The sequence below is a fragment of the Astatotilapia calliptera genome, chromosome 10 (genome assembly GCF_964374335.1).
Source record: "Astatotilapia calliptera chromosome 10, fAstCal68.1, whole genome shotgun sequence".
Lineage (NCBI taxonomy): Eukaryota > Metazoa > Chordata > Actinopteri > Cichliformes > Cichlidae > Astatotilapia > Astatotilapia calliptera.
Window position 1 is genome coordinate 12,346,905 of NC_137431.1, and position 12,717 is coordinate 12,359,621.

Sequence of the window (12,717 nt, forward strand, 5' to 3'; positions counted from 1 at the left end):
AGCAGGTCAGAGGCCATCGCTCATTTCACAAATCAATCACTTGATTTATAAATGGAACAAACACCCCATCAGACCAGGTAACGACCCATTATGAGACAACAGCCGTCTGAGAGGAGATGTTCTGTATCACAAAACATGGGAAACAAACAAACTCTAGGCATTCTGAAATATATAAAGCTCAACAAAAAAAGACAACCATATCAGATCCTGATGTAATTCATGTTGTTGTTGTCTTTATTAGTCATTTAAAAAGAGGTCCAGAAAAAGTGTCCAGGAAGAGATTCTACTATTTATGCAGCACTGCCCCCGTGTGGCCACAAAGACACACAACAGCTTCATTTCTCAGCCTGTTGCCTTCTTTTTCCTTCATGATGTAAACAGTGAATGAACCGAAAGAAGTCAACCCATAAACTGTTAAACTGATACAACAATCATGATGATTATGTAACAAGTTGTAGTTGACTTTCTGGTGGTCGTTTTGGTATACAATTTAAAAGCCATTTTCTTTTATAAATACACCATACACTTTGTTCTTGACCATTTCTTTTCCTCATATCCTTAACGGACAGTGGAGGAACACTACATCTAGCTTCTGTTTAACATTTATCCAGGCGCCCCCACACTGCACCTCTACAGAAACCAAGGGAGAGACAGACACACAAAGATTTCCACTTGAATCTTGATCTCAAAATAGAAAAAGTTTTATCACAAAATAATTACAAGAGCACAAATAAAAACTCAAAACCAAAGACAAATGAAATAAAAGGGCAAGGCCCTGCGACTGAACACAGCACATCTTGCACACCTTTAAAATTCACAAATTTCAGTTTTCTTTGTCAGTCTGTGGTATTAAAAAAAATCTCAACATGATGACCAATGTTTGACCTTTCACCTCTAGCATAGTTTTCTCTGGATTTCAATCTGGCCACTCCTGAAATGACATTTATCAGTGTATGTACAGCATCCATTTTTGGTTTAGACAGTCTGACACAGACCGTCTCCATGGCAACCTCCGAGACTCTTCTTTTCCTAAAAAAAAAAAAAAAAGTCTCTATATGACCACCAACAAACCTGTTACACCATATTTTTTCACCAGCTCACCTTTGCTGAAGGTTCTCATACAAATCTAAACATCTTTTGAGAAAGTCCACATCACTCTGATCTGTAATGAAAACAGAAAAACAATGACAACACCAGCAGAGGCCTCCGACATAAACCTGGCAACATAAATCTAGATAACTTTGCTTATTTATCTCTTAAAACATTCAACAAAGATTAAAAATTCTAACAAATATACCAATATAAATATATATTCCAGAAACAGGACATTCCAGTTAGATCCTCTCCAAACTTATACTGGGCAGCTCAGCCCATCATCCACTTTTACAAAACAGAAAGCCGCCTGATACAACAGCCCCAAAAGTGACAAAAATCCACCTCCAAAAAGCAAAACTTCTCATAATGGAAAAACAAAAAAGATTGTCAATCCTATCAAACACTTTCTCTTAATCTAAAGAAATTATTCCAACATCAAACTGTACAATTTACAAATAACTACCAAGTCTCTCATGAGAAAACTCTTGTTCACATTAGAGCTGTGTGGTACACAGTACGACTGATCCCTGTGAGTGATTCATTTCACAAAGTGTTTCGGCCTGGTGGCCAGTACTTTTGAAGGAAGTTAGTAATCTGTGCATAACAGAGCCACGTCTCCATTTCTAAGCAGAGACAAATCTCTGTTTTTTAGGGAGAAGAGAGAGCCCCACATGATGGCTCGATGCCAGTAACAGTCTTTTACAGAAGTCTGCAGGCAGCCCACCCTGTGCAGGAGCCAGCTGACCAGCAGCAGCACTAATCTCCTCCAAAGAAAAGTTAGCATCCAGGACAGCTCTGTCCTCAGAGCTCAGCTGAGGAAGCCCCTGCAGCAGCTTCTCCACTCAAGCTTTATTACTTTACTCCATCCCTAACATGGTGGTGTAAAAGTCCACGGCATACTGACCTGCTCTGCATCCAGGAAAAACCACTAACGCCACATAAACTACACTAACAACACCATACACAATTACACTAACTCATAATCAGCCTCACAACACACCACACATAAAAAAAAAAAACCACAACTTTCAGCCAGACAAACCACACAGTCCACCAAACTTCCATCATTCACAAGAGAGAGGGAGAGATATAAAACGAGAGAGTTTAGTGGATGTGTGTTTGTGTGTGTGATACACACAATTTATGAATGTACTCTCCAATAAAGGTTATGTAGTTGATGAAAAGTGGGTTAGATTAAATGTTTACATTTCTTGTGCATGAAGTAAACTATAATATTTATATGTAAAATTCCACACCTACACCTGTGCGCCCTCACACTGCAGCACATTTTACTCCCCTGGTTGCAGAAACCATTCTATATTTTGTCACAGCTGCAAAAGAAGCTCCACTCAAAGAAACTCAAAGTTGATGGAGAGGAAGAGATTTCAGAACATGAGGCAGGAAGGTGGGGAGAGAGTGAGGCGGTATGGCACACAGGACACGGTCGAGGGCAGACTCAAACCCAAGCTCCTGCAGTGGGAACTCTAACGTTTAGTACATGTGTCCCCACTCAGCCAGGTGAGATATAGCAGAACCATCAATTCAGAGTCTGACAGTAAGGGTGAAGACGAGCCTGACTGTTGGTCTGCTCCAAAACAAGCCCATAAGCAAGCTTTGAAATAATATGTTACAAAAGTGTGAAACTGCGACATGAAATTTGATTTGAAAATGAAATTCATCCTGATCAGGAGCTGTTATGATCTAAATGGTGTTCTAGATCCAGTAAGCATTCATTCAACTTGTATGCAGCAAAATTAAAAATAAGTTACCACATGTTGTTTTTTAATTTGGTAAATAATTGATAAAATGTTAAAAGTACTGGTCGTACCTTAGCCACATGTTTTTTCTGTGTCCTGAGCTACAAGGTTTCTGGACAGGGTATTTTGCTATTATGTCAACTGTTCTTGGGGTAACTCTTCATCCTTGTCCTCTGATTGCTGTATTTGGGATTCCTGTTCGCTCACTTACACTTGATTCCACACAAAAGGATATTATAGCCTTCACATCCCTATTAGCGAGACGTCTAATATTGTTGCATTGGAAGTCTGTTAAGTATCCTACTGTTTCCCGGTGGCTTGAAGATGTCATGTTTTTTTTAAAACTTGAAAAAATTAAATATACGTTGAGAGGTTGCACAGCCAAATTTTTTCACAAGTGGCAACCCTTTATCTCTTATTTTGCTAGTCTAGAGGTATTGCCTGTTTAAATCTACTTTTGTTACTGTTATATTCCTCTAATATGTTTGATGGTTGTGTTGATCTGTGTGGGACTGGGGGGCGTTGTGGTTTGTTTTTTTTGTTTTGTTTTGTTTTATATATATATATATATATATATATATATATATATATATATATATATATATATATATATATATATATATATATATATATATATATATATATATATATATATATATATATATATATATACACACACACACACACACACATATACATACATACATATATATACATACATACACACACACACACATATATATACACACACACACTTAGGAAAATGAAGAAAGGTTGACTGTATTTCGGTAACTACTTACAGAAAAAGATTGATGAGCACAAAAAAAAGAAACAAACTTTAATTGTTTCTGATTAGAAGCTGTACAATCCGGACTGACTTTAACAAATGTGCTATAGGCTCAGCTGGAAAATAGTGAGCTTTAAAAGACTGATTTTGTTCCAAAGGCTTGCACAGACCTCAACCAATCCTAAGGCTAATTAGCACGGCTAGAATTTTAAAAACATTTGTTAAATGATGTCATTGCTAACATATACCTGTTTTAGAGCATGGTGAGTAGCGAGAATGCAAAGTTATTGTTACCTCTAAAAAGAAAAATGTGAAGATGTGATATTAGCATGAGCTATATAGTATCTCCAAAAGTTGATTCTGTTCATCTGGACTTTACGTTTTGTGGGAAAAACGTTTCGTCACTCATCCAATTGACTTCTTCAGTCTCAGCTGACTGCAGGTTTCCCCAATCTTATAAACAGTGCATGTATATGGTTACCTGCCCCCTTGCAAAACTTTGCTAGACCCGTCCCTGCACAGTTACCAGCTGTCAGTAAAAAAGGATCCTGATGTTATTTGTCTCTTAGAAACAGTTCATAACTTCCCTTCAACTTATTCATGTCACCTAAAAGGTAAACCTGTTTCTCCATCACCTGTTCAGCTCTGATGATTCAGTAAGGACATCTCCTGGTTTCATCTTCACGTTTCCCTCTCACCATATATCCAAACCGATATCATGACCAGCAGCTGTTACAGCTGTGGCTCCAGCCAACATCAGCTGATACTAGAAAGTAATATTAAATAAATTCTAATAGCAGCTGATCAAGTTTTAACCTGCTGCTGTTGTTTAGAGCGACCACCGCTGGTTTCCTCTTTCTGGCTCGAAATGCACGATAAACAAACAAGAGAGAAAAGCGATCAGCTGATCATTGATCAGTTTCATCATTTAAGTAGCAACAGGAGAGGGAGAGAGAATGGGAGAAGAAGAGGCAGCTGGCCACGTAAAGACACAGAAGAACTCCAGCTTTGTGTATTTTTTTTTCATTCAAGCTGGACATTCAAGCACACTTTACTTTCTGAACCTTTTGTTCAGTTTCAGCAAGAGCTGGTTTTCTAAATTAACAGAGGCAATCCGACTTCGTTTGGCTGTGAAGAGTAGACCAGCACAGCTAAAAAGTCGTTCACACGCAGCAGAAGCAGGCAGAGCTGTGTTCAGTTTAAGAGAGAGGTTTTTGATACCTGAGAAGGAGTGCAGCAGCTCCATGGTGTCTGTGGCACAAGCAAGGTAACCATCAAGCTCAACTGCACTTTGCAGCCTTCTGGAGATTGGTCTGGAGAAGAATTCATCTTCATCAGATGACTCTCTTTGCTGATCCTCACTCTCATGCTCTGTCGTTTCAAGATGTTGTTTGATGTATGTCAAGGCTGTAATTGCAAGTAGATAACACAATTTTGTTATTTACATTTCAGTGATTATTCCTGAACACAAATTTAAAAACGGCAAATTCTCAAAAAGGATTGTTTAGTATTCGGGACAGACCATCAATAACTTACAATGTATTAGGTGAAATACTCACTTAAGCATGTGTTCAAATGTAAAAATACACAAAAATGGGATCACATGAATCCTTACCAGCCTCTGTTACATCTGCTCTGTCAGTCCAGGAAGTCTTGAACTTGGGTAAGAGGACTGCAGCTGCAGCCAACTCTGGATCCTCCATCATCGCTCCAAAACGCTTTTGAAGGCCATTTTGCAGGACTCTGATGAGTGGCACGCATGTCTTGCTTGATGTCTCCAGCCTGCTAAGTTTGAACAGTAGTTGTTGGATTACTGGCAGGAGCCATCCCATAAAGGAAGTGGACTCAGACTGAAGAATGTTTGAAGCTTTCACCAGTGGCTTCATGGTGGTACAGTACTCCCTAAGGAATGCAACTTCTGCAGGACTCAACCTGTAAGACACAACAACAAAACCCACCATGACTATAACAGGGATCTTCTGATTTAATATTAAGAGTCTGCTCACGTTTTTAACCATCCATTAAGGAAAATTCACAAGATTTGCAACCATATTGGTAGGTGTCCAATTTTACTCACATTTTCACCTTGAACTCCTCACAAATGCTCCTGATGGCATTTTCCCCCTTCTCATCAATGATGCGTATTATCCTTTCAATGGCAAGGTAGGTTGAATTCCATTGTGTTGCATTGGGACGAATGATCTGTAGTTCACACTTGTCCTCTACCACTTCATTAGCCAAATGAGTTTTGTTCCAAATGGCCTGGCATTTTGCAAAGCATGCACGGGAGAGCCTCTCGTAGGTTTCCTTCATGCTCTCTGCTAGGGCAGCATCAGATGTTGCCACAAGGTTTAGCAGGTGACATGCACATCGCTGATGAGACGGGAGTTGATACTCCAAACCAGAGTCTTCATCAAGAATTGCACTTGCCTCATGGTAGTCAATATGGTCAGTCAGGTCAATAGTTTCTGGGTCTGTTTCATCTTCAGCTTCATCTGCATCATTTTGTGCCCCAAACAGTGGATCCAACTTTGTCAAGGCCTTCCACATATCAGTTGTGGTTCTTACAACTTTGCCTCTAATCTTGTATTGGCAATGGATATCATCAAGCGCACCAGCAAGCATGTCAAATGTGTGAGACCCTCTCAATCTTTTGCATGCTGGTGCTGCAGATCTTCTTTCCAGGGACTCTTCCTCCAATGGCATGTGACTCCAAGGTAACTTTTCTGATGAACTGACCAACAATCAGTAGTGGTAGCAACAAATTTGACTTTATCCAATGCTGCAACCAAAGTCATCTTCATGTGATCAGCAGCTTCACAGATTCTGGCACGGACAGTGGGTCTGGAGAGGACTTTGGCTTGAGGTTGTAATGTGGTAACCAATTCTTTGAAAGATGGCTGTTCTACCACTGCAAATGGCTGTAGACCCTCACATATGAAATTGATGACAAGCATGTCAACAGTTGCTTGTGGAACATGTTTGTTTGCAGCTCTCAACATCAGGTCTGGTAACTTGGCTTGTGTATTTGCTGAGAGCTTGTTTGGTGTGGCTGTGGCCTTTCGCTGACGAGATGTTGATGCCACAGTGATATTGTACTGCTCAATCTTCGATGGATGTTTCCTCTGTAGAGATAAATATTATCATACGTCAGGTTCATACATTACTTCATAACATCACTGTGATTAACACTACAGGAAAACATTTTTAAAACATCATTCAACTAGACATGAGCTAATCTTTGATTGTTTAGCATAGTATAAAAGAGTGGTGAATTTGGTCAAATCTTGCAGATATATTGCTGTATTTATTTACAAATGTAAACCAATTTTGAACGATCATTGCGAAAAACATGAATTTCTGTATACATTCCAAGTTCTGTAATCTGTATACTATCTGTAAAAAGAGTATCGACCAATGTATCAGTATCTAAATTTTTAAGTCCTTTTTATCAGTATCACCCTAAAGTTTTCAGTATTAGTCAGGTTCTAAAAATACTAAGAGAGCAAAATATGTGTATATAGCAAATGTAATTTAAGGAAAGGGATCACATACACAAAAATGCTGCCCATACAGCTAACAAATAAAAACAATCCACATTATGTTCTTTAAAAAAATATATCATATTGGGAAACATATAACCCTACTGATTAAGAGCCACGTCACTATGATAGACCTATATCAGGCCAATGATCCTGATCAACTGATCCATCAAGCGGGCTCTGGTACATGTCAGCTGAGAGCTGGAAGATTAATTTGAGATGCAGCTCAGCACTGTGTTCAAATTTTGTTTTTGTTTTTTATATAGGCCAGCTGATTGTAGGCCTGTGAGTTTTAAATGACTACAAATTTAATTTATTGTAATGACGGTGGTTATCCAAATAATAAGCTAAAACATTCCTACGAATTTAGCTCAATTATGCATGCACACACGCACATTAGCTAGCTCCGTCTTATTTTAATATCAGGCTAACCAATGGCGGTGACAATATCTCAGCCAAACTAATAACCTTAACACACATGAAAAATAAGAAGGCAATATTGTACACGTATAGTTGTAAAACCTCTTACCTCAATGTGTTTTTTTTTTTTTTTAGATTAGACGCTGAAGTCTTGTAAGCTGAAATGACTGTAGAGGTCAAAGTTTGCACTGCATCTGGACGCTGTCTCCTTTTCTCCCTCTGCACATGAAAAATTCCTCCAGGTATGGCCACGGGCACACGTCCTCCGTCTTTTCTACGTCGTTTTCATGGTTGACAGTTGTCCTCTGTCTCCATTTTGGCTTCTTTGTCTCCACATCTTCCGTCTATAAAGTAGTTTGTACTCCACCATGTAGCACCTCCAGACACCTGTGCCTGCTGCTGCATCAGAGTTTATTCTTTGCTTACGTCTTAAATTGGCCGGTCGGGATTGCACGGCTTTTTATGTAACTACAGCCCAGCCCATGCAGCAGTATATGAATGACTAACCTCGTATTTTGGATGGATTATCTCAGTTGTTCTCCTCGCGTATAGGTGTAACGGAGAAACAGCCAATCAAATCGCAGCTTTTCGGGCATTGGAAAAAAATGGGGGTTTTTTTACACTGAACTGTCTGAGCGCGGGTTCGAGTCCTGGTTGGGACAAAGGTTGTGTTACATTATCAAAAGTTAAACACCATTTTCAATTTACTTATTGTGGATAACATTTATTTTTCACTTTGCTTTTAATTTTTATTTCATTATCATTTTATTTAGATTATATAGTTTTATGGCCTGTGGAGCATTTTCTGCATTACGTACCTATACTGTCATAACTCAGACTGTATCATGACAGTCTTGAGATGATACATACCAGACATATAGTCTACAATTATGCAGACATCCAACTTTTAATAAAAAGACTAAAGCTAAAACTATAATACAGATACATTCTGATGACATAGAAAATGATGCTTATACATAATTTAAACAAGGCATGTCTGTAATAAGTCATCTGTCTGCTTCCTGGTGGCTGTTAGTTTATATCTATTCATTTTCCAGCACAAACTCAGTACTGACATCATTACTTTATTCCAGTCATGCTCTTGCCAGCCTCCACTCTGCATGCTTTAAATCTGTTGCTCTTCTGCTTCTACCATTCTGTGTTTCAGATCCTCAGCTATGCAGCCCGCCTCCTCTCCTTTCTCCTCCTCACCGTGGTCACTCAGAACCCTGTCCCAGCCTCCATCTTCATCACTACCAGCATTTTGACTCTGGGGTGTGGCTTATGCAAAATCCTGTCACTGCTGAGATTTCTTCTGCTATGATGGGTCATTGGAGTCTAACTGCCTAACAGTTACATTTATTTCTGTATCTCAATAAATCATGTTCGGTTTTTCCACATGATCTCTCCTTATTGAACTGCTTTTGTAGATAAGCTTCAAGCCAGAAAGCAACAATACCTAAACCAAAAATATTATCATCAGAAGTGAGAAAGTGTCTGGACTATCTCCAGCTGTGTTGCATGTATTAAAGATAACTTCAGACACTGTCTGGTTGTCATGTCTGAAACAGGCTGTATAGTCACACAGATAAAAGACAGCAGTCATGTTTCTAATATTACAAATCAACCAGAAAGATTATAAAGATAAAAGCTGTGAGACCCCACTAGAGAAAGGATGGCTTGTTATCATTACATGAAGTGATTTAGAAATAATATGTAAGCTTTCAGGGCTGCACTCATAGCTTTTTAAAACTGATTACCTGATGGTGAGCACACACAGGTATATAAACATACAGGTGAACTCTAAGAGGTTATAAAGAAGAGAGCTGTGCTGCTATTTTTACAGAACACAATTTATTCACATTTTTATATTTACAATCAGTTTTTATTTATATAAACAAAATAAACATTACAAAACTAGAACAAAACTATCTTATGTACAATATCAACAGTTTCTCCCCTATTTCCTCTTTTCTTCCACCCATCTTTGTCTCTCTGCCTCGTAGAAAGGAGACTCCTGAATCTCCTTCCAGGTGCTCTTGGCTCGTGAGCCAAAGCCAACCAGCTGATCATCCTCAGAGGCTTCTGCAGCAACACTCACTCTGCTGGTCTTGCAGTTCAGAAGAGTCTTTATCTCTGTAAAGCTGAGGGCATACTGTACAAATGAATGCAAGCTCTCCTTGCCATGCCCTTCTTCCACAGAGGTCCCTGCAGCCTCTTCCTTCTGGAGATCTTTGATCAGGTACATGGTGTACCCGACATCATTCCCCAGAAGCCACCGGAAAGATTTCCCTTTATACTTTCCAAACTGCAGAATGTACTCTCCCTGCACTTCCTTCATGTCAGACTCATCCCCTCCTCTCTGATAGATGACAGTCAGAGCATTCTGATGTACAACATCATCCCTCACAGGTGCAGACTTGTCCTGCAGTTTGGGGTCATTTTTAATCCGTCGAGCTTCTTTTGACGGGTCCTGGAGAAGGTATCCAAGTGGCCCCTTGCGGAACAACCACAGAGATTTTCCCTGGATATGGCGCAACTTTCTTCTGCATCTTGACAAGCAGTGAAAAAATAAACAATTATATTAAACAAAATTGATTCCAAACACAAACAAAGACATTTCAGGTTATAATCTTGCTGCTGGGTTTACACAGCAGGATGCAGGAGAACAATAACGAGACTCAATTTGAAAGAACATTGACAACATTTGGGATAAAAGTGTTTTTTCCTCCAGGTATAACAAACTGTTCTGTCTGTAAATAAAAACCTTTCATGGTTGAATGATTATTGGCATATCTGCAAAATTTGTGGTAACTGCTTAGTAGTCATGGCACATAAGAATTGCTGGTAGATTAACAACATATATGTATTTAAGCTATCGTGTTTATTCATACACGAGTGGGCATTGCTCATGTTAGAGATATCAAAACAGATTTTCGCATTGATAAGGTGACTGACCATTACAACATGAAAGCAATACATTTTCTTTTAAAGCAGGTTCAGTCATTTAGCATGTCATCTCATAACAAGACACTTATTGGTTATTTAATTGTACCACATTATAGTAATGTCAGTGTCACAGCAGTCGGAAACCTACAAAGTTTATTTAATGGCAAAACACGTCAATGAAACACGTAATTTATTTAAGGATCACGTTCATTCATTTTTTACCGTGCCACTTTACAACAGCAGATAAACTCCCACCGTCTTTAACTGAGCGATGGATGCTTCGTAAATGCAATCGCAACACGCCTATTACCTGTAATATACACCTGTAAATGTATTCTGTTTGGTTTACTGTTATTTCAAACGACGTTTCTTACCTTTGATCAATGAATGAGGAGCGTTGGGATGTGTTGCGAGCGTTGAGTTACTTGTTTTCTCTCCCGAAACGTAAAAGAGGAGATTTTTTAAATGTGCCGCCGCATCTCAAACTCGTTACAGCGCCGGAAGACCGTAGTGGCCAAAAATATATTACATCCGTAGTGGTTTAGCACTACCATAGAGAATGAATGGGAAACGGTTTAGGCCGTTTAGCTAAACAATCCCAGGCTCCCGCGCGACAAACGTCACTGCTGTTTAGTTTTCTGTCTTCATTTATGTTGGAAGTGATAGCAGAGCTGTACGTTTTAACTTGTTTCCAAAACCCCGCAGTCAGGACATGTTATATTGTATTTAGATAGAAGCTAGCGAGCTAACTCCCTGCTAACTTCTAACTCCGTTAAATGTCATAAATTCCGTTTTCATGGATGCGTGGATGTTAAACTCAATTGTTACACCTGGTAGAGCAGAACGCTGATCATTTTATTAAAGATGAAAGACTTTAGACAGTTTTTCAACTCTCAGTAATGCCATAGTGATCGTTTGATATATGGACCTGCAGCGGAGTTTAGACCCAGACACGGCTAGTGACGTCAGACTGAACAATCGGATAGTTCTATCACGTGCACGTGTACACGTTGACAACCGTAACCATGGTCGCCGAGGGTATATAAATGCTGCACAAGGTTCCAAACGTCCGTTTACACTTGCTCGTGGACTTGTTTCGACCTGCTCCAACCTCAGCCTGTGGAAAGCTAAGTTTTGCAAAACATTTTACTAAAAGCGGATTTAATTTGAGAGCACAACAAGTACTTCATCTGTGGATCGTTTGTACTTGATTTGTTTTTCAAGTTTGAAGATGGCTCGCCGTGGACCCGGACTCCCCGACTGTCACCTGGACTTCGCTGCAGGTACGTTTGAAAATTTCTTTAAATGTAAATTACTGTAATAATTTAACAAGTTCCAGTGTGAATATCAAGTTCTAACGTGATCAAATATGTGTATTCCAAGATTGTTTCCCGTAAATTGTTTGTATGTTTTAAATTTTCCGGGAGAGGTGTAGAAATTATTAACGACTGGTGTATGAATATGAAAAAAAGGTGTTACTTTGATTTGAAGGCTTCAAATTTGACACTTTTCTTTAAAATGAAATGGTTAAAAATAGCTTAATGGACTAAAATTTGTAAAATGCCCAAAAATCAGTTTCTGTGGTAACGGCATCTTCAAGATGTCATGGCGTCAGAACACGCAGGCGTAAACACACAGATCCAGGTCCCCTCCTGACATCCTTTTCTTCTCCGGATCAAAGGCTTTATTGACATAAACTATATTTTTTCTCTGCTGCAAAACACAAAGATAGCAGATAGCTTTTCTTCAAATTCTTTAATTCTCAATCGCTTTTGCAACTTTGTACTTTTGTATTACTTGCAGCAACAACTCCACCTCATTGTTAGTCCATTTAAAAAACTCGTCGCTTTTCCTTTTCATTTTCCTGCACGTTTCAAAGAGCCGGAAAGTAAATAAACGGCAGACAGAAATGAGGCAGGTCCAGTCACCTTGCGTTTCACGCATGCGCAGTACTGGAACGTAAGCGTTTTCGGCCGTTTCAATGTGAACACACAACTCTGTGAAAACGGTGGTTTGGACACGAGCATTTTCAGACAAAAACGCCTTTTTCAAATTGATCCGGGCTAGTGTGACGTAAGATCACAGGCCGTTCCAATGACGTCACCAATCACCACACTTCAAAGCACAAAGCCTGCGTTGTCACAGTAACGCATTCTGCGATAGGAGG

The 12,717-nt window shown here is 39.3% G+C and overlaps 1 protein-coding gene and 2 long non-coding RNA genes across 3 annotated transcripts; 1 reads left to right on the forward strand and 2 right to left on the reverse strand.

The window, feature by feature from the left end:
* Window positions 1-213: 213 nt before the first annotated feature.
* On the reverse strand, window positions 214-6,760 carry LOC145431392 (uncharacterized). The gene is made up of 5 exons (XM_080307043.1): window positions 5,717-6,760; window positions 5,255-5,571; window positions 4,861-5,046; window positions 1,102-1,162; window positions 214-1,029 (listed from the first exon to the last, which is right to left on the reverse strand). The coding sequence occupies exons 1-5, from the start codon at window positions 6,343-6,345 to the stop codon at window positions 837-839; spliced, it is 1,386 nt and encodes a 461-aa protein (XP_080163169.1). The 5' UTR covers window positions 6,346-6,760; the 3' UTR covers window positions 214-836.
* Window positions 6,761-7,331: 571 nt separating this feature from the next.
* On the forward strand, window positions 7,332-9,004 carry LOC145431391 (uncharacterized). The gene is made up of 3 exons (XR_013911697.1): window positions 7,332-7,466; window positions 7,737-7,843; window positions 8,770-9,004. It is a non-coding gene; the product is annotated as an uncharacterized LOC145431391 (long non-coding RNA).
* A 434-nt stretch (window positions 9,005-9,438) lies between these two features.
* LOC145431390 (uncharacterized) lies at window positions 9,439-11,308 on the reverse strand. Its single transcript, XR_013911696.1, has 2 exons — window positions 10,925-11,308; window positions 9,439-10,153 (listed from the first exon to the last, which is right to left on the reverse strand). It is a non-coding gene; the product is annotated as an uncharacterized LOC145431390 (long non-coding RNA).
* Between the last annotated feature and the right edge of the window lie 1,409 nt (window positions 11,309-12,717).